The sequence below is a fragment of the Euleptes europaea genome, chromosome 6, assembly GCF_029931775.1.
Source record: "Euleptes europaea isolate rEulEur1 chromosome 6, rEulEur1.hap1, whole genome shotgun sequence".
Lineage (NCBI taxonomy): Eukaryota > Metazoa > Chordata > Lepidosauria > Squamata > Sphaerodactylidae > Euleptes > Euleptes europaea.
In genome coordinates, this window is record NC_079317.1 from 36,786,154 (window position 1) to 36,807,579 (window position 21,426).

Genomic DNA, 21,426 nt, shown 5'->3' on the forward strand with positions numbered 1-21,426 from the left:
TAACAACTGACTGACAGTATGTCCTTAAGTTTGAAAATCATGCTGTTGATTTTGTTTTATCTAATCCAACAATGGATGAACTACTTTTGTATTCTACCCTTTTACAACTTGCAAGCACTTGAAATCCCAGTTTATCTAATTATTTTATCTGTATACTAGAAGGGGTTCTGATGTTAATCATGAATAAACAGTTATTAAATTCAGAATCCTTTCTTTTCTTCAGACACAATTGATTTCAGTAATTAAGAACACAACTCTAACCTGGATTGCGGCCATTATCTTTTACCAGTACGTTTCCTTCCTTTACAAAACTTGATGCCCTCAGAATATCTTTCTCAGATTTTATTTTGGAATACACAATCATTGAATGCAAACTCTTTAAAATTAAAAACTGAGCTCTGGGTAAAGGAAATAACTGGGGGGAAAATAAAAAATGCAGTTTCATAGCTTCAGCATTATTGTCCTTATGGATGTGAAGTCCCAGAAGGAAAGTAGGTGAGGAAAGCTTTCATGATGTCAGTTGTTAAGTCAAAGCCACCTTACCCTAGATGTGGTATAATCTGAATATCTGGAAGGCTTGTTTTATGAGTAGTTGGCTCAGTCATTGGAGCCTGCTGAGTAATGAAAGTTACGGTGGGAGGAGCATCAGCCGCTCTGTAAGGGGGAAAATAAATGGTCAGCACAAACCCATATATTCATCCAGATTAGCCAAACTATGTGGCTTGCATTTCTGTTCCCCAATATTACAGAAGTATTTTGATTCAACCAGTGGGTATCCCTGAATACACATACACACACTTTCAAGGAAGTTACTCGATTAATGCTGATCCCACAGACTCTGAAAACTTGCCTTCTATTGAAATCAGCAAATCACTGGAGAGGCATCCTATATACTTTAAAAAATGAAACCTATCTTATTATGTTCCAGTCTTAATGTGGTCTGGGTTATGGTTCTCAAGTTCTATTTTTTTCACAGACCCCTAAGGTCAGAGGCCACTGTGATTTCCATCTGGTCGCCATCACTGTTTATCTCCCCAGTTGTAGCCGTACAGCAATTTCTTTGCAGTCTTTCTGTTAATTTCCCTCTCCTTTGCCAACAGGGTCAGAAATCCCTACAAGTCCATAGGTGAGGGATGGATACAGATCTTTTCCACTCCCTCTGACTGAACAGGGAAACGTAGTGCAGGCTAGTGGAATGTCAAAGTTAAGAAGTAGGGTAGGGAAAGGAATTTTAGAAGCATATGGAAGAGAATTGGGGGGGAGAATGTCTGTAATGTTGTCAGCAAGTGTCTCTGGACTATTCTTGGTGCCCCCTTCCCTCATGTTGGGAAGTTGAGCTGGATCCCCTCTTTTAACCTGATCTAGACAAAGAAGAAAATAAAAACAAGTGCCACCACTGACTGTAAGAGAATCTATATTGCCAGAAAAAGAATGTGACTAAAGGACTAGATGTTATCCTTACCGAGCTTTGCTTTCTGTAGTAGTAAAAGAGGCTATAGGAACCAAAGCTTGACTGTGTTTCCTAGAATGCAAGCAACAGGAAAAACAAGTTAAGTGATGCTGATATTAAGACTTTTCCCACTCCTGTGAAATGAAAACTTAGTGCTGATCTTAAACCTAGCTCTTATTTGCAAGTTATAGTCAATCATCCTATGCAAAAGCTGATGAAAAATTACTGGCTCTATAATAAATACATCTGAGTTTTAGATTGGTGCTAACACTGTTGTCAGGCTACTCTCTTGCATGACAAAATCTGCATATTTTTACTTGATTACCATGTATCAATTAGCAAGAATCATGCCTCAAAATAACCCACAATATTTCCACAATGCAAAGCAGTGCTACTAATTAAGTTCCCAAAGTCCTACAGCAAAATATTTTAACACTTCCTCTAAAATTACAGAGCTTCTTAAGAAAGATAACAATTTCTACCACAAAGTTAGGGCTTTTGTATATATACAAAAATTTCTTTAGTAAGTTACTTTTTCCTGCTGGTATTCTCTCTTGCAGAAGATGATATCCAGCAATGGGATGGATAAATCCTCCCCTCTATGAATCATAGTATCATAGAGTTGGAAGGAACCACCAGGCTCATCTAGTCCGACCCCCTGCCCAATGCAGGAATTTCACAACTACCTCTACACACACCCAGTGACCCCTACCCCATGCCCAGAAGATGGCTAAGGTGCCCTCCCTCTCATAAACTGCCTAATGTCATAGAATCAGCATTGCTGACCGATGGCCATCTAGTCTCTGCTTAAAAACCTCCCGGGAAGGAGCACTTACCACCTCCCGAGGAAGCCTGTTCCACTGAGGAACCGCTCTAACTAAGAAATTTCTAATGTCTAGATGGAAACCCTTTGGAAACCCTTTTGATTTAATTTCAACCCGTTGGTTCTGGTCCGACCTTCTGGGGCAACAGAAAACAACTGCACCATGCTCTATATGACAGCCCTTCAAGTACTTGAAGAAGGTTATCATATCCCCTCTCAGTCTTCTCCTCTTCAGGCTAAATATACCCAGCTCCTTCAACCTTTCCTCATAGGACTTGGTCTCCAGACCCCTCACCATCTTTGTTGCTCTCCTCTGGACACATTCCAGCTTGTCTACATCTTTCTGAAATTGTGGTGCCCAAAACTGAACACAATACTCTACGTGAGGTCTAACCAGAGCAGAGTAAAGCAATACCATCTCGTGATCTGGACACTATACTTGTGTTGCTGCAGCCCAAGATCGCATTTGCCTTTTTAGCTACCGCATCACACTGCTGACTCATGTTCAGTGTTTGGTCTACTAAGACCCCAAGATCTTTTTCGCACACACTACTGCTAAGACAAGTCTCCTCCATCCTATAATTATGCATTTGATTTTTCCTACCTAGATGCAGAACTTTACATTTATCTCTGTTGAAATGCATTTTATTGGTTTTAGCCCAATTCTCCAGCCTGTCAAGATCATCCTGTATCCTGGCTCTGTCTTCTACTGTATTTGCTACCCCTCCCAATTTAGTATCATCTGCAAATTTAATAAGCATCTCCTGTAGTCCTTCATCCAAATCATTTATAAAGATATTGAACAACACAGGGCCCAGGACAGATCCCTGAAGCACTCCACTAGTCACTCCCCTCGAACTGGATGAGGAACCATTGACAAACACTCTTTGGGTGCGATCTGTCAACCAATTACAGATTCACCTAACTACAGTAACAGGATCTAAACCACATTTTCCCAATTTGTCAACAAGAATATTATGGGGAACCTTATCAAAAGCCTTACTGAAATCTAGATAAACTATGTCTACATTCCCGATCCAGCAAGGTAGTAACTTTTTCAAAAAAGGAGATAAGGTTAGTCTGACATGACTTGTTCTTGAGAAACCCGTGCTGGCTCTTAGTAATCAGATCCATCCTTTCTAAATGCTCAAGGACTGAGTAGAAGCAGGACGTTGAAAAGGCATCAAACTTTCACCAAAAGGAGCTGTCTCCTTTGAAAAAGCAGGGCTACTGGTAGCCCTTGCAAGGGCCAAGGTGGTTTCAATTTGTGAAAGCAAATAAAAAAGATCCTCCGCCAGTTTGATCAGTGGGATAGTATTTTCAGTGTTGCAAAGCAGATGTATTGTTATTTTATTTTACAAAATTGAAACCCTGCCTTTCTGCCCTCCCAAGGGCCACCAAAGCTGCTATCAAATTAAAACATAATAACTCATTAAAAATCATTAAAACAAAACTGTGTTGTTAGTTGGTCCCAAACCATATAGAGCTTTAAGGTTCAAGACCCAGCAATTTCTTGTCGATGTTAAACAGCTTAGGTGATAAGACAGGACCCCAAAGGCCAAGGGGCTGAGCAGCAGTCCTCCAGCACCACCTTCTGAAACCCACCTTCCTGGGAGGACTGTAACAACTGCAAATGGGTGCCTTCCAGCCCAGAAGGATACCACAATCAATGGTATTGAAAGCTGCACTCCCTCTGTCCATCTCCTGGCACCAGGATAACCAAGGCTAATAAAGTCCCATAACTAGACTTGAACAGATCCAAACAATCCACTTCATCCAGGAAAGCTTGAAGTTGTCCAGCTGTACTGCAGAAATTATCCCTCCCCATGGACATTCCTGTGGCTGCCTTACACTCCAGAGTTATCTTCATTAATAGTGGAGCCAGGAGAGAAAATGAATGAAGCTGTCTTGTACAAGGATGATGGAGGCAGTTGCAGTAACCATTATTGTTGGCTGCTGCTTCCTACTTTTGTCAGGACCATAGTACTCCGGGCAAAGCACCTACTGAACCAAAACAGTGTTCTTTATGATCTGTTCCCATTTTGGCTCTATGCAGCCTGACGCTAAGGTCATGGGCACACATCCCAGATACACCTTAGGTACTGTCCCTTTGGGGAAGGGGTGGGGAGACGTTGGGGAGCCTCACCAAGATGTTCTTATAGCAATAAAGAATCGATTTTACAAATTAACCAACAAGAAAGAAAAGAGGGCTGTAGAAACCATATCGAAATGCAGATTGATTAATGCCATATTATTTGAGTCAGGGAGGGACCATGGCTCAGCGGTAGAGCCTCTGCTTGGCATGCAGAAGGTCCCAGGTTCAATCCCAGGTTCAATCCCCAGCATCTCCATTTAAAAGGACCAGGCAAGCAGGTGATGTGAAAGACGTCTGCCTGAGACCTGGGGGAGTCGCTGCTCGTCTGAGTAGACAATACTGACTTTGATGGACCGAGGGTCTGATTCAGTATAAGGCAGCTTCATGTATTCATGTGAGTCTCGGGTCCAAATGCCTTCTGGAATTCTTGCTTACTCCCTCAAAGGAGCACCTTTCTCTACAAATGCTGTTGGTGGACCTTTATTAAGCCACTACTAGGGCAACATCCTTGACCATTATTAGATATTGCTGTGACCTGCATTTGTTTTCATGTCTGTTCTTTCATATTGCGGCATTGGAAACTATTAGCACTATTCAAGAGTTACTTAACTGTTTTTCCATGATCAACTGTTAAAAAAAGTAACTTGCAGCATAAAACAAGTGAGGGAAGACATGTAATCGTTGCCTCTAAAGACAAATTATACAATGCTGGCTTTATCAAATGCTTATTCTTTTTGCAAGTTGGTTTTTGTGCCTTGTTAAAAATTAACAGAAGTTAGTTAACCAGTACTCTTAAAGCTGTTTCTACATCAATGGAGCATGGTGGTGGAAGGTGCTGTCAATTCACACAGCTGACTTATTACAACCCTGTTGGGTTTTCAAGGCAAGAGACGTTCGGAGGTGGTTTGCCATTGCTTGCCTCTGTATGGGCGGAGAGAGTTCTGAGAGAACTATGACTGGCCCAAGGTCACCCAGCAGGCTTCATGTGGAGGAGTGGGGAATCGAACCCAGTTCTCCAGATTAGAGTCTGGTGCTCCTAACCACTACATCATGCTGCTCAGTACAGCAATGAGCTGGGACAATCCTTTTACTTCTCCAGTGCTATTGATTAATCCTCAACATTCCATTACTAAATCCTGGCTTCTTTTTTTACCTTTGCCTTGGTAGGGCCTATGTCACTTCTGTATTTTAGGTACTAAATGCAAATAATGCTAGAATATATTTCTACAATTGCTGAAAACTCAAGGATCCACTAGTTCAATCCAGTGATGTGGCTATGAAAAAAAACACTGCTTTCCTAGCTCTCCACTGTCAGGCTTTACCCTCACTCAGATACAAGTCCCCCTAGTCTGAATGTTCCCTCCTAAATATTATGATGACATATCCAGCCCCTTTATTCTACAAGTACCTACACATTTTCCACACACTGGTTTGCTGTTACTAGCATGGGATAAACTGTTTGCACAGCAGCAGTCACGCTCTGAACTCTCAAAAACTTTTCAAAATATCTTGTGTGTCTGATTTTAGACACTTTTGATTTAGCAGTGCTGATCTGAGAACGTAAGAACTACAAAATGGATGGGCCCTAAGAACTCTGCCTACAACCCTTGTTCACAAATAGGACTTTACCGGCTACGGAGGCCATTCATCTTTGCAAAAAGTAACCTCAGCACACTTTCCTTCTGCTCCCAGGTCAATTCAGAAATGTCCACTTTTCCCTTCTGGATATTTGTCCTTTGGGAGGAAAAAGAAGATTAATAAAAAAATCACTAATTTACCAGCATAAGATCTTCTATTATTTAGGCAAGAAAAATGATCTTCAATAACAAGATAACTGGATTTGCAGATTTCACTCTCCCAGAGCACTAAGTAAACAAAGTCGTTGTAAACCAGTGGTTCCCGAAGTGGGCAGTACCACCCCTAGGGATGATCTAGGGGGAAGCCAAGAGGCAAGGAGGTGCAAGTAGTGGGCCCCTTTGACCAGGTTGCTCACTTATTTGACTGACCAGGCTATGGCACCATGCTGGGAAATTATACTCCAGTTATGACTTCACTGATTGCTCTCAAAATTAAACAGAGGTCCAGTGACACCTTAAAGATTCCCCCCACCCCGCATAAGCTTTTTTGAGTCAGAACTCACTCCATCAGATTCATGAAGTGAACATCCACAGCTGTTTTTATACTTAAAAGTTGCAAGCTGTCAAAGGCAGGCATGACAAGATACTACAAAGAGGACAGTTTGAAACAATAATCAAAGGGAAACCATTGCATTAATAGCAGGTGCCACTCCTAACTGCTGAAGATGGACAGAGTTGAGCACTGCTGACCATATAGGTCAGCCTTTCAGGATGCTTCAACTTGCATTAGCTGTCAGTCCGTGATTACAGGACAGCAAAAGTTTGCAGTCTTCAGTGGGGTTTCCAGGAAAAATGACATGCCCTTTCTAGCAATCTTCCTAATATATTGTCGAAGGCTTTCACGGTCAGAGTTCATTGGTTCTTGTAGGTTATCCGGGCTGTGTAACCGTGGTCTTGGAATTTTCTTTCCTGACGTTTCGCCAGCAACTGTGGCAGGCATCTTCAGAGTAGTAACACTGAAGGACAGTGTCTCTCATTGTCAAGGGTGTAGGAAGAGTAATATATAGTCAGAAAGGGGTTGGGTTTGAGCTGAGTATTGTCCTGCAAAAGTATTGTCCTGTAAGTATCAAGATAATGTGCTAATGAGGGTATGGTATGTTAATATGGAACCATTGTATCCTGAAGTGATCTGTTAATGTGTAATCCAAAACTAATCTGTATGGCTATTGTTGAATGTTGTCTTTGTCTGGAGGTTTTTCAGGGCAGGAAGCCAAGCCTTATTCATTCTTAAACTCTCCTCTTTTCTGTTAAAGTTGTGCTGATGTTTATGAATTTCAATGGCTTCTCTGTGCAATCTGACAAAATAGTTGGTAGAATTGTCCAGTCTTTCAGTGTCTGGCGAAACGTCACAGTTGCTGGCGAAACGTCAGGAAAGAAAATTCCAAGACCACGGTTACACAGCCCGGATAACCTACAAGAACCAATCTTCCTAATGTTTGCTGAGCATGGGCAATTGCCATAAGGAAATATTTTTATTCTCAATTCCTTCTTACTATAGTTACTGCCAATGATACACAAAGAAGAACTTTAAAACTTTACTTCACCAGCAGACATAAAGGTGAATGTAAAGAAGCTATTGCTTTACTTCTCTACAAAAAGTTTTAAAGAATTACAGAGGTTAAAAAGCGTTAAACTGAAGGGTGTGGGCATTTCCCCTGTGAGTTGTGTTCTACCATATTTTTCTCAGCACTGGTCAATGCTGCAAGCACAACACTAAACCACTTTCCTCCCTTTCCCCAGATATTCCAAGTTGATGTATGTTGTTTCATAGAGATTTTCACACTCAACTTCCATTCCCAACTGTCAAAACCAGACCTAAAACTTTTGCAGTTCCATCACATGTACCATTTCTCTGCTTCCAGGAGGTCCTTGTGCACGCTATTTGTGCTGTAGATATTGTCATTAAAGGTTCTGATTTTGGGGTAGTCCTCTTTCCCTGCAAATGCCGCCATCATTTTCCTCTGATAAGCAGCTTGGGCAACCTGCTTATAGCACTTCCTGCTGGTCACGATCTCCTGTTTCACCTGTTCCAAAGCATCCAAAAAGAATCTCTCCACCTCAGTCCTTTCATCTAAGATGTTTCTGGCCAGTTTCTTCACTCTGCTCATCTCTCTCCCTTTCATCTCCAACAGCTGCTGCAGCTTCTCAATTTCTGTATAACTGGCCTGGTTCCTTATCAAAGCATTCTGTTGAGTCTTTTTTAGTTCTGCTTTAAATTCTCTAGCCATGTGACAAAGAGCAGCTTCCAGTTTCTTCACCTTGTCTTGCAGATCCTGGATCTGCACTTTATCCCGGGTACTTTGCAGGATCTTCTCCTGAATTAACATTTCTTTTGTTTCCTTTACAAAAAAGATTGAAAATGCCATGAGATATTTAAATAAATTGTTGTCAGATTAACAGTATGAATGAAATGCAAATTCTAAGGGAATTGGTTGATTAATCCACTACTTCATAGTTTTAAAATTTCCCTGATTAAATCAAAGGAGCCAAGACTGAAGGCACATTGTTGTGAAAACTACATGGACAGGCCAGTTCCTCCTATCCTTGCTGAATCTGGTGAAAAAGAAGCTAACAGTGCCATCCTTAAGCACAGTTACACCCTTCTAACTCTATTGAAGTCAAAGGGGTTAGAAAAGTGTGGCTCTACTTTAGGATGGCCCAGTTGAAGTTGGTTTCTCCTTCCAGTTTATTCTGGAGGCTACTAGATATTTTGCATTTCACAGTGCAGCCACAGCAATTTTCTTACTAGCCACATGAACCCCAAGCTGCTACAATCTACCACAACATGAATGGTATGTGAATATTTTGAAGCTATTTTGGATCTGGTGAATTACTATAATTGGAATGGAAATACTCTGTATGTTCCAGAAGAGCAGTGGAATGAAAAAGAAAATTTAAACCATGTTATGTCATTCTGACAAAGGACTGTACCCTACCATTTCATTCTGTTGGTTCCTGCATTCTTCTGGCACAAGATGTCTCATGCCAGAGAACACACAGGTGCTGATGGAATAAAAGGGAAAGATCCAGTCCAATGAATACTAATTTATTTACACCATTTCTAACTCACCTTTCTCCAAACAGGACAGTATTCAAAGTGGTTTAACAATAATAAATTCAAACCCCAACTTAAAGTATAATGAAAACACCACAATAACTTGAAAGCAGCAGAAAACATAGATCCCAAATATAACCAAAACCACCTACAAGAACAGCTTTTATAGAAATGCTCCCCCTAATAATTCTGCCTTACACAACCTAAAAAGCTGCAGTGAGGAGGCCTTTCTGATATTGTCTGGCAGGACAGTCCTCCAAATGGGGGAATTTGTGATTATTAAATTATAAATTACTTCCAACTTGATAAACTATGTCCTTTCATCAACATCCTCAAAAAGACACCCATCCTGATGTTTTGGTGACTTGTAGGCATATTAATTTGGCACATGAATTACAAGCCAATAAACTGAAATAGTCTCTGATTATAACTATTTGACTCTATCACCTCCATAATGGAAATATACCAGTGTACATCTACATGTGTGATTCAGAAGAAGCAAGCAGGTGATTATTTGATGTTTACAAACCTCATGCTTAACTCCTTTCAAAAAGAAGCCTTTCTGTTTGCACAAACGAGAGGCCAGAATAAGACCCTCATCTTTCTAAGGTACTGCCAAATGTTAGCCATTTTTACATTAATCTTTGTGCAGATGTACTAGTGAATTGTTCCTAAACAAATATTTCAAGATCTCTTCTTTGTGCAAGAACAGGAAATGTCATAACAAGAACCTTCTCTTGCAAGAGAAAAGCGTTGTTCTCCTCCAGTTTTTGCTTGGATTTTTCTAACTCTTCTGTTTCCTTCATGTGATATGAAAGAGCCTCGTGAATACGAACATTCTCTGCAAAAACTGCTCTTCCTGCCTTGTCCAACTTCCTGAGAAAGGACAAAGGAAATTCAGCGGTTGGTATAACAGACTTTGTTTATTAGTCACAAAAACTTCACGGAACACCAACTGCAGACCCAACATGAGTTTACAGAGACAGCACTCACTCATATAATAAGACTATTCGTGACTAGCAATGTATTTAATCATAAGAAATTAAGTACCTGTTTGGATTACCTATAAATTATCCTACTACATGTAGCACCCTAGCAAGATTAAGGAATATAGAAATCAGATAAATCTTACATGATTGCTTCATGGTGGGCCCTTTCTGCCAGCATTATAATTTTCTTTTCTGCTTCTCTTTCCAGTCGTTGCTTAGAGAAAGAAAAAGCAAACATACAAGAACGGAGAGATTTTGTAATTAAAGCAAGACACAAAGTACTATTCAGATTTAAAAAATACAAGGAGAAAATTTTTGACACTTCTAGGAGAAAGCAAAAGAAGGTCCCATTGAAAACGGTGAAGTCCAACATCAACAAAAAAATTCTTACAATCCCTGAGACCCAGCCCTTTTCCTCAAAAGATGTAACTATTTTCTTAAGAATTATTTCGGGGAATACAGGCAATGTATCACAAATTGGGGTTCATGCCTTTATTAGAATGAAGACCTTACACATATTATCCAAACTATAGTGCATAACTGAGAGAAAAGGAAGCATCCTAGAAAAATCTGATACATTTTCCACATATGACAACCCTATACTCAATGCAGAGAAGAAGAAGAGTTGGTTTTTAAACCCCCTTTTCTCTACCATAAGGAATATCAAAGCGGCTTACAATCACCTTCCCCCACCAACAACAGCCACCTTGTGAGGTAAGTGGGGCTGAGAGTTTTTTGAGAGGACAGTGACTAGCCCAAGGTCACCCAGCAGGCTTCATGTGGAGGAGTGGGGAATCATACCCAGTTTTCCAGGTTAGAGTCTGTTACTCTTAACCACTACACCACACTGGCCATCCATGCACAATGCAAAGCCAAAGTTTTTCCCCAGAAGCAGTATGAACTAGAAGGAACCAGTAAAGCTGAAGCAGACATGTACATATAATGGCACATATGGTTCCCTAAATTAGAGTTATGTGTAATTTTCTAAAACATGATACCTTTTCTTCAAGAAACTTTCTCTCCAACGTGTAGAGTGTCTCCTTATGTTCTTTTTTTGTGGTATCCAAGTTTTCTTTTAGCTAGGATTGTAATAAGTATTTTATCATTATTTTAGTTTTCTAAATGACAGTCCAAATGATATTCCTTAGAGAGGTACCTCACACTTCCCTTCCCCACCCTAGCATTTCTGACACTCAGATTTTCTTTTATTTGTTAGGTTTGCATTTATTCGATCTCACTACGATGTCACCTTCAATTTTATAGCTGGCCTCTCATCTTCATATATCTGCGTTCACTCTGTGAGCACTCTTTCAACACAGCACAGACCCTTATGTTCTAATTCTCCCATTCTGACAAAACTTTTCCATTCCCTCAGACACGTATATCATCCAAAATTTACTTGAACCTTGGTTTCTTGAAGATACCTATGTACATCACATATTCTTTGAGGCAAAATATATTCGCCTTTTTACAATTGTCTGGAGGTTACTAAGATGTTGGTTTTTCTACTAAAATTCAAGAGACACACATAATTTTGAAATTCATTCTCATCAAATGCATCAGACCATACTGCATTTCTACAGTAAAAGTCACAACTTGGCAGACTACAGCAGATCCCAGTAGTATAAAAAGTATCCTCCTGAACTCCCCTGCAACTCAAAGCCATTAAATGTGAACGAATGGGGTGGGGGAAAGCCTCATTTTGAACCCTAATAAGGGATGGTGCTTACTAATTTAATCTGAGGGGATGAACCATTTCCTAAGGAATTATTTAGTGACTCCAGAAAATCACTCCAAAAGTAAAATAAGAATGATCAATGTTCATGCCCACAAAGCGCCAGAAATTAGCCGGAAATATTCTCATGAGCTAGCATAAAACATAATAATCTTGCAAGGGAGCTCCAAGGATAAATTCTTGGCAAACCAGTTCCCATATACTTGTATCTTTAGAAAGCACAAAGGGAACATGAAAAGTAACACTCTTGAAAAATGAAGAAAGTGTCCACTATACCTTTATGGAGTAGCTAAAGGGGAGGTAATTTCCACCTATCAAATGACAATAAAAGATGCGCAAAAAAGACCAGTTCCAGACTGGTGAGTTAGTTCTTCCTCCTTGTAGTCACTCCCCATACATATACTTGAACCCATCATTCCACCAATTCAGAGCTGTTACAAATACAGCTCTTTTTATTTCACTATCTCTGCATGGCCCAGATCTTTAATCCTCAGGGGCATTAGACATATTAAAACCAACTGATGGTGGGGAAAATACAGGACATAAGTTAAGATATGCTTAGATCATTTATAGTGAAATTTGCTAAGATTTTTTGCCTCCCTTTTTCTTTTTTGGTTCACTTTATAGTAGTTTTATTACTTAAAAGGTTTCTCTCTTATTTCATAAAAGTATTGCACCAAGCTTACACTTGGGTATGCACAGACTTAAACAATCTTTCAACCAGAACTGGAGCAGGTTAGATGCAGGGCACCTGAACTTGTCATCTGTTCCCTAACAATAATTTTGTGCATCATGCAGACTATGATTCTAACTCCACCAGCTTTTAGTAGAAAAATAACTAGCATTTAGAGTTGCAAAATATATGCTTGAAAATATGGTGTCAAAACTTAACACAGGACCCAGAAACGATGAAGCAAATTTTAAAATTTCTTAATTCATTGCATTCTTCAATTGTTGGGATTCTAAGCCTTGAGTAACTACAATTTTGGAGAGCCAGTTCAAGTTTCTCATCTTTGAATGTTAAAACAATACTCAGAAATTGGAGGAAGGGAGAATCATGAATGCTTCCCTAAGAACTTTGGAGGAAGGGTGGGAGAAAGAGGTAATAGATAGAAATTGTAACAAAACAACACATTATCCACAATTACATACAAATGATATGACTGAGGTTGCCAGCGTGGTTTATCCTAGATCTAGTAAAGATTCTACAATTTACATTTAGTGAGGAGCTGTGATAATTTTTTCACAGCATTAAGTGTATTTTGTGATGTGATATCAAACAGGATTTTTATTTCTTTTTATCCTCTTTTTATTTGATTCCAGTATTTAAGGATATATTTTCTCGTTGTGACTTACAGTGCCATCTTAAGCAAAGTTGCATCCTTCTAAATTCACCAAGGTCAGTGGCCTTAGACAGACGTAAATCTGCTTAGATTCTCTTCCAATTTAATAAATATTTATACTTACAAAACATATTTATTTATATTTACATAATAAATATTTATAATAATCTTACATCTTCGAGTTCTTTCTCCATATTTGCTTTCTCTTCACGAAATTCCTTTATTGTTTTCAGTTCAACCTGAATAAGACCAATTTCTTTAGCCTTCTTGTTGAATTTCTCCTCCATCTCTTCCAGCTGTTTTGTGAATTGCTCAGCCTGTAAATTAGATATGTTGCAAGAAATGAACACTGAAAACACATACATGGGGCAAGTAATAGTAAAAAAATTTTTTGGCAAGTGGACATGCAGCTCTAGCATCACATTGAAGTTGCATATTTAAAAGCAATGAATGTAAAAGTATGTAAATGTGGGAAACCTACCTGACAAAGTATTAAACAAAATGTAGAACCAAAATAAAGCTTTTGAACTGATTTGTTATTATTTGGTTCTGAGTCACTTTCTATCTACTTCTGGGTGCAATAACCAAAAATCAGAACTTCATTTCTCTTATACCTTGATCTAGCCATGCTTAAGCAAAATAAGTTTATCTGTATTTAATGGATCGTATGCCAATGTATGTTGTTTACTGCCTTGAGACTCAATGATAAAGATGAAAAATGAAGTAAATGTATGTGAATAAATAATTGCCATATAATTTTATCTACTGTATCACTCTGTTAGACCTAACCAAGATGTACTTTAAATACCCCCATGTTACCAACAGCATCAAACAAAAAGTTTACTCACCACTTTTTCATTTTCTTCTTTGGCTTGCTGCTTCATATCAATCAGCTGCTGCTTCATCTTCTCAAGCTACATAAAAAAAAAGAAATCCACAGAGAATTCAGAAAGTAAGAGAACGCTTTTCTATTCATTTCCTTCTATCAGCAACTAGAAAATCTAGCTCTCACATCTTAAGCCCTGTCCAAGTCAATCCAATAAATATTTAGGGAAAGGCACTCTGTATAAGCCTAGCTGGGTAGCCATATTGGTCTGCAGTAGAAAAGCAAGATTAGAGTTCAGCAGCACCATAAAGACCAACAAAATTTCCAAGGTATAAGCTTTCAAATATTAAAGCTTTCTTCGTCAGGAATCTTTATTATTATTTGTTGGATCTGTATGCCACCCATTCCTGACTAGGTCAGGCTCTTGTATAAGCCTCAGGAGTCACTGAGAGGTTGACTGAAAGACTTGTCCTTAACTGAACACAGGTTCCCCTCCACCAGGTCTTTCTGACCCTATTACTTTGTACATGCTCAAGGGCCCAAGCTTGCAACTCCCTCCAATTCTCCCCATCTGGGTCTCCAGTAAGGTGTTACTGGGTGTCCCTCCAAAAATACTATAGTGGGAAATTAACACATGAAGCTGCCTTATACCGAATCAGACCCTTGATCCATCAATGTCAGTATTGTCTACTCAGATGGGCAGTGGCTCTCCAGGGTCCCAGGTAGAGGTCTTTCATATCACCTACTTGCCTAGTGACTTTAACTGGGGATTGAACCTGGGATCTTCTGCATGTCAAGCAGATGCTCTACCATTGAGCCCTATAGCTTTTGTCTTGCTGTATACTAGAGAGACAGGATGCACAGGTTGTTAAACTGATGAAAACAATTCGTGCATTCCTGAGGTGGGGGGCTGAAAGTTCTCTGGAGGCAGTGTGACCCTACTGCCAGCATAAGTAGCCTCTTATCACGGAATAAGAGGCACTTAATGCTGGCGGCTAGGGCAGTTCTGTTGGTGCCTGGGCACTGTGGAGCTGCACATCGCTACTCCGACACCACAGTCTCTCCGGGACCTAAATCCCAGAAGGGATATGCAGCACTGGCATGGGGGGGAGGCATTCCCGGGGGTGGAGCTGATGGTAGTCTGCTTCCAAAGCCCCTCCAGCCCAGTAACGCCCCCTCCAGCAACAGCATGTGGGGGAAAGTCCGTTTTCTTTTTCCCCCTGTAAAAAAGACTTTTTTAAGGCTTGCAACAGCCAGGGAACCTCTTTAGAGGTGCCAAACAAGCACCTCAGCTATGCTGTCCCCGGCTGCTGGAAGGCTCAGGAATGAGCTGAATATCTCACAATATTTTGGTGCTCTGAGTGGTGATTCTAATGTTCACTGAAGATCCTTGATGCATTTTTAAGACATTTCTCCTGACTCAAGTAGCAGCATTTCGGGCTGCAGTGAGAAGTCAGATGCAAGGAGGTCACGTTCCACTGACCAAAACCCTTCTGTCAACAGAAAAGATTTGGCATGATTCTTGCTGCAGTGCATGGCCCACAATATTCATACAACAAGTTACTTTAAATAAGATCCTTGATGCATTTTTAAGACATTTGGCATTTTTCCTACTTTTCTTCTCTACTTATGAAAGGCTAGTTTAGGATTTTGAATGAGACAGAACAGGTCTCCAGTTCCATTCCAAATGTATGCTTGCCTACTCCAGGAACTCTTCCTTTCAATTAGCAAAAGCAAGCATGCATTAAAAGCAGAGTCATAAATGAATTATTCTATGGCCATATGATAACTAATTGTGGTACTGTGCATGCCACACCTACCTTAAAACTAAAACTACTGGCCAGCATCTGACAACGACCTCTTTCTATCTGATAATTAAAACTGGACACCTGTGATTACCCTGCAGACAATTCCTCGATGCTGACCAAGGGGGAGGTAGTTGTGAATTTCCTGCATTGTGCAGGGGGTTGGACTAGATGACCCCGGTGGCCCCTTCCATGATTCTAGGAAAAGATGGCAAGCCTGCAAGGGAGGGGCTGGCCGGGTCTCCCGGACTTACCATATCTTCCTTTTCGAATTCCTGCCTCTTGAGGTAGGTGATCACCTCCACCGTGTCTTTCTCCAGCTTTCGCTGCTGCAGCTCCAGCTCCTCGTTGTTGCGAGCGAGGCGGCGGGCGGCCTCGCGGTACTCCCTGCGGGAGACCTCCGTCACCTCCAGCCTGGCCTCCCATAGCGCCGCCGCAACTTTCGCCCGATCCGCCTCGGCCTCCTTCTCCAAGCTCTTCGATTCCGATTTGCTGCCTCGGCCGCCCTCCTTGCCTTTCTTTCCCCTAAGGAAGGAGAACAACGCTGGGCGAGTCAAGAATCAAGGGCCTAGGCAAGGGGATGATAGCAGCCTCCCCCCCCCCCGGATACCCGCCACACGCTTCGCTGCGTTTCCCAATCCAGAGCTGGTAACCCGGGGGGGGGGGGTTGCCTCTTTCTTGAGCTCCATGTGTCCTAGCAATGGACTTCCATGTGATAGTGAGTCAGGTCAGGCACCTGTGTCTCGCCTTGAGCCACATATAGCCATCTAGTTTAGCTCAAAGGGTGCTTTCACACATACAGAATAATGAATTTTCAATCCACTGTCAATGCACTTTAACGATCGTTTGCAAGTGGATTTCGCCATTTCACATAGCAAAATCCAACTGCAAAGTGCATTGAAAGTGCCCTTAACCACAGCAGCTCTGACGAGCGTGACACTATTTTACTCTAACCACGCCGATCTTCCTGCTAGTTACCTCCTTCCCTTGGAGCCTTTATCTTTGCCTTTCGCCATGGAAACGCAAGCCTCGCGTCCCCCGGGCTGTTTCTGAAGCGGCCCGTCACTATGGGAACCAAGCGGCGCGGCCTAGTGGCGTACCCGCGCTCGCCGATGACGGCATGCGCAGTGTGTAGACGCGACACGCGGCACCGGCGAGATGTGGAGGGTTGGGGGCTTGGACGAGGCGGTGAGTGGAGGCTCGAGCGCGGGAGTGTTGTTGAGGTGTCTCTCCGTTTTCCCGGACAATGACGAGTTTGGGTCCATTTCCGCCGCTCCTGCCTTCTTGTGCACTTCTGGCTGGGTTCTCAGCTCTCAAACGCCCTGGCTGTGGTTGCGTTTTAAAGCTGCCGCGCCACACCGTTCCTTTTTACGTATACTGTGCCCGTATCTTACGGTCTTTCCGCCAGAGCTTTGACTTCTGTTTCGGCATGTTGCATCGAAACAATGGGAAAACAGTCAGTTGCTTCGTTGGCACTTTGTCAGTTTTTTTGGGGGGGAAACCCCCCTGTCTGTGCCTAAGCAGTGGTTTCAACATCAGAAAAATACGTGGTTTCATGAAATACAAATTCATCTGTTTAATTTATGAGCTAGTCTTGAAAAGAGCGTTGCCTCTTCACTCAAATTGCAGTTGTGCCTAATGTGGAATAGTGTTCCAGGAGCACTGGGGGTAGATTTTTCCAGGTGGCTGATGTTGAATTGGTGCAGTGTCAACTGGAACAGTGTGACATAACAGGGTGAGTCCAACATACCTCTTTCTCCCAGGCCTGCTTGGCTTTTTGCCTTTTTCATTCAAAGAGCATTCACCTTAGTAAATAATTTTCTGCTGTTTTCAGTGAACCTTGTGCCTGCCTGAGATGTGCCCTTGAACCTGCGTGGCTCAAGTAAAAACTGGACTGAGATAAATTTTAGTATTTGCATGAGATAAAGGATAAACCTATGTTTACAGAGAGTGGTTGGTTTGAACTTTCATCCAGAATGTTTTGCTAGTACAATTAATAGTTAAGGGTTAGCTGCAAAGAACACTTGGAAACGGGTAAGTGCAGATGAAGTGACTTCTTTCACCACTGGCTGGCTAGTGAATTGGCTTTGGGGGACAATTTGGAGTAGATAAGTGTTTGGCTTTTGGCTAAAGATATGGCATGATTTTAGCATTGATTTCTGCCACCATCAGATAACAACTAGGAAGATCAAGTTGGCAAGATGAAATATTGGCTGTTGGTTTGCTCTTATTTGTTTTCTCCATGATTGGGAATGAACATTGAAAATGGTTTTCTGTAGGTACCACCAAGACACTTGTACACTTCCTCATAATCTGTAGACTTGGCTACTGCAATGGTGGTTTCTTTGCTTCAGCACCACCCTTTTCTGATCTCTGCCACTTGCCTGTCTTGTTTTTTGTTCATCTGAAACATGTTTTTCCTGTTCTTGGTTCCTGACACTGACTTTCTTTTTCATATCAGATTTATTATAAATTACTTCTCTGTATTTTCCAATCTGTTATCTTTCCCACTTCATCTCATCTTCGTTCTCTCATTTATCACAGTTATAATGTAGATGAGATATTTGATGCTTCTGTGTGATCTGTTTGTTAACAATGTTATTTAGATGTGAAACTGTGCTAGTTTTGTTCTGTGGTTAGTAACTAAAGGATTGTGTTATGTATATATAAACAGAGTACTGGGAAAGCACACGGTTCTCTCCTCCCTTTCTCAAACCTGTCTATACTTGCATGGGATAACTCTTGGGAATCCACTGTAAGTTGGGTTGCCAGCTCCAGCTTGGGAAATACCTGGAGATTTTGGGGGTGGAGCCTGAGAAGGGGAGGGTTTGGAGAGGGGAGGGACTTCAATGCCATAGAGTCCAATTGCCAAAGCGGCCATTTTCTTCAGGGGAACTGATCTCTGTCACCTGGAGATCAGTTGTAATAGTGGAAGATCTACAGCCTGGAGGCTGGCAGCCCTAACTGTAAGTCATCTAGAGTTCTGTGAAGAAAGAAAGAAGAGAGCTAAATTAAATAAATAACTGTGAAATTCAGAGATAGTAAACTCAGAGATAGTAACTCGTTTAAGATGAACCAGTTAGGCTCATTACAAATTTGACTCCAGATTTCCACAGTCTTAATCTGATGCCTTCTACTCTTATGTAGGATGGTTCCATGGCTTGGAAGGAAGGGGAAGGGTCCCACCAGCTGTGGAGGTTGCCACCATGGTGTTTTCAGTGTGTGTGCTGGGGGGGGGGGGGTTATGTCACTGCAGATTCCTTTGCAGATTTTAAGTTTTCATCTTACCTGCTGTGGAGACAACAGTTGCGGTTGCACAGCACAGGAGCACCTTTACAAAAATCTTGTTGTTCTTACTCTGTCCAAGTTGTGCTAGCTACCAGTAAAGCTTAAGATTCAGTTCTTTAAGTGATATGTAGCTTGGGTTTATGCAAGAATTTAAATATTTTTCAGACAAATTATTACCATTTTATTTTGGAACACTATAGCCTCGATTTTGTTGGGCCAAAAACTCTTCAGTCTGCCTATCAAACTAGCTAAATACTGCTGGATGAGAATGAGTGAGAGGTACCAGCAGATTACTCCCTGTATTACATTAAGATGACTTGACAGTTCTGTTATCTGAAAGAATAGGTTGTCCCACTGCTGATACACGATATCACTTTGAACGTAGGTGGGGAGAGGACATAAGTTTAAAGGTTAACTTTTGCCTGTTGTAACTAGGGGAATTGAACAAAAGGGCAGGTAAGGATTCTGAGAGGAAAGGAGCAGCAAATTTGAAATGAGAGCAGATGAAGGCCTGAGCTGATGGGTCCATGTGCCAAATACTGATTATACATTGGTGGACAGATATAATTAGTGGGTTGAGCATACAAGTAACGAAATCATTTATTGTTGAAAGGCTGATGCATAAGGTAGACTCTGGCAGCATAGGATGAAGCCTGCTGGAGCTAGGAACAGGTAAAGATCTGTTAAATACCTTCGAATATGGGGATGAGGACCCCAAATTAGGAGAAACAAATTGGTAAAGCAGGAAGACTGGGGATCTTGATTGGAAGGAGAGATGGCTTTTCTAATCATGTGTATTTGGTTTGTGTACATGAACACAAACCACTGCAGTGTAGTTCTGATTCAGTAGTAACTTGGTACTTTGGAAATCAGTGTCAAAAATATGTGTGTTGGGAGTGGGGAATCTTGCTCCTGTTCAAGTATATAGTGGTGGAAATATTGTCAGAGACAATGTCTGCATTTGGTTGCAGTTGATATTTCAGCATAAGTTTCACTGTGCGAGAGCCAGCGTGGTTGTAGGGGTTAAGAGTGGTGGTTTGGAGTGGTGGACTCTGGAGAACCAGGTTTGATTCCCTGCTCCTCCATATGAGCGGCAGGTGAACCGGGTTGGTTTCCCCACCCCTACACATGAAGCCAGCTGGGTGACCTTGGGCTAGTTACAGTTCTCTTAGAGCTCTCTCAGCCCCACCTACCTCACAGGGTGTCTGTTGTGTGGAGGGGAAGGGAAGGAGATTGTAAGCTGGTTTGATTCTGCCTTAAATGGTAGAGAAAGTTGGCATATAAAAACCAACTCTTCTTCGACTTCTCCCTGAGGCTAGTCATTCAAGGACTGGATTCGATTTTGGAATCTCTCTTGTATATTATTACCTATTTTAATCCACATTTTGTGATGAGGTGTTGATGTGCTGTAACCAAACAAAGCTTTGGTGAGGACATTTGTTCTAAAAATTATTTGCATCTGATTTGGAAGTCAAAGTTAATCTACACAATGACAGCAATCCTAGAGAAGTAAGGAGTACAAAGGCAGAAAACTGCATCTTTCCATTCTGCCTCTCTAGAAACAATACGCCACTCAATAGCTAACACCAGTGCCACGTGGAATGGCATGCTCTTCGCCCTCCTCATACATTGGTTCAAAGCAGCTGCCATCAGCAGGAAATGAAATTCACATTGTCCATAGCTATGAATGACATTTGTGTTCTCTGCCTGCCCAGCCTTTGAAATGTGACAGGACAGAGAAGCCTTGGCCCATTTACAGTTTTGCTGAATTAAGTAATGAATTAATGATACTGATAGTGTTGATCTCCACATTATCTTGAAGCTGTATGTTTGGAGGCTGAGTGGTGTATGTGTGTGGGGGGTATCTTGTATGTTTATGGAATTAAGTTAAACACAGATTTCAAATGGATTCCAAACTGCAGCCTTCAATAACAGTTACATTACCAACGTTCTTTTTGTAGCTTGAAGTATGGTGAGTTGTTACCTGTCTCTGTAAGAGGGTCAGCTTTCAAAGATGTGGCTAACTTAATATTGTTAAACCTTTGCTACTAGTTTATACCTTTTGTCTCCAGGAACTTCTAGAACTCTGCAAGTCCTGATTCACACAGCAGCTGTCCAGGGCTCCCGGTCATGATGGCACTTACCTGGATCTCTGTCGTTACCTTTCTCGTGCTTTCCTCCATTTACTGCATTGTTTCACATCACGAGCCAGAGATGTGGTTCCAAAACCTCTTCCCGCCTAAGGTGTGTCCTGCCAATGCCAGCATGGATACTTATTATGGTATCATGTTTGACGCGGGAAGCACGGGGACACGAATTCATATTTACACCTTTGTACAAAGAAGCCCAGGTAAGATCACATGGAAAGGTTGATGAGCAG

General features: G+C 41.4%; 2 protein-coding genes across 3 annotated transcripts in view; one reads left to right on the forward strand and one right to left on the reverse strand.

Annotated features, from left to right (window-relative positions):
- Positions 1-539: 539 nt before the first annotated feature.
- Positions 540-16,774, reverse strand: BBOF1 (basal body orientation factor 1). The gene is made up of 11 exons (XM_056851853.1): positions 16,737-16,774; positions 16,013-16,283; positions 13,976-14,041; positions 13,301-13,444; positions 11,048-11,128; positions 10,193-10,263; positions 9,792-9,936; positions 7,851-8,344; positions 5,998-6,102; positions 1,463-1,522; positions 540-654 (listed from the first exon to the last, which is right to left on the reverse strand). The coding sequence occupies exons 1-11, from the start codon at positions 16,772-16,774 to the stop codon at positions 540-542; spliced, it is 1,590 nt and encodes a 529-aa protein (XP_056707831.1).
- Positions 16,775-16,897: 123 nt separating this feature from the next.
- ENTPD5 (ectonucleoside triphosphate diphosphohydrolase 5 (inactive)) overlaps positions 16,898-21,426 on the forward strand; it is a 28,510-nt gene continuing 23,981 nt past the window's right edge. For both annotated transcript variants that reach the window (XM_056851235.1, XM_056851236.1), the window contains exons 1-2: positions 16,898-16,946; positions 21,119-21,396. In XM_056851235.1, the coding sequence (XP_056707213.1) occupies positions 21,177-21,396 (220 nt within the window). In that variant the 5' untranslated portion in view covers positions 16,898-16,946; positions 21,119-21,176. The remainder of the gene's footprint in view (positions 16,947-21,118; positions 21,397-21,426) is intronic.

What these genes read in the sequence shown, in the direction of transcription:
- BBOF1 (XM_056851853.1), bottom strand. Translation starts at nt 16,774, where the DNA reads ATGGCGAAAGGCAAAGATAAAGGCTCCAAGGGAAGGAG. An exon ending in AAGAAGAAAATGAAAAAGTG is followed by an intron (nt 13,445 to 13,975) that starts GTGAGTAAACTT and finishes TCTAATTTACAG; the next exon opens with GCTGAGCAATTCACAAAACA. An exon ending in CTCCTGGAAGCAGAGAAATG is followed by an intron (nt 6,103 to 7,850) that starts GTACATGTGATG and finishes TTCCTCCCAAAG; the next exon opens with GACAAATATCCAGAAGGGAA.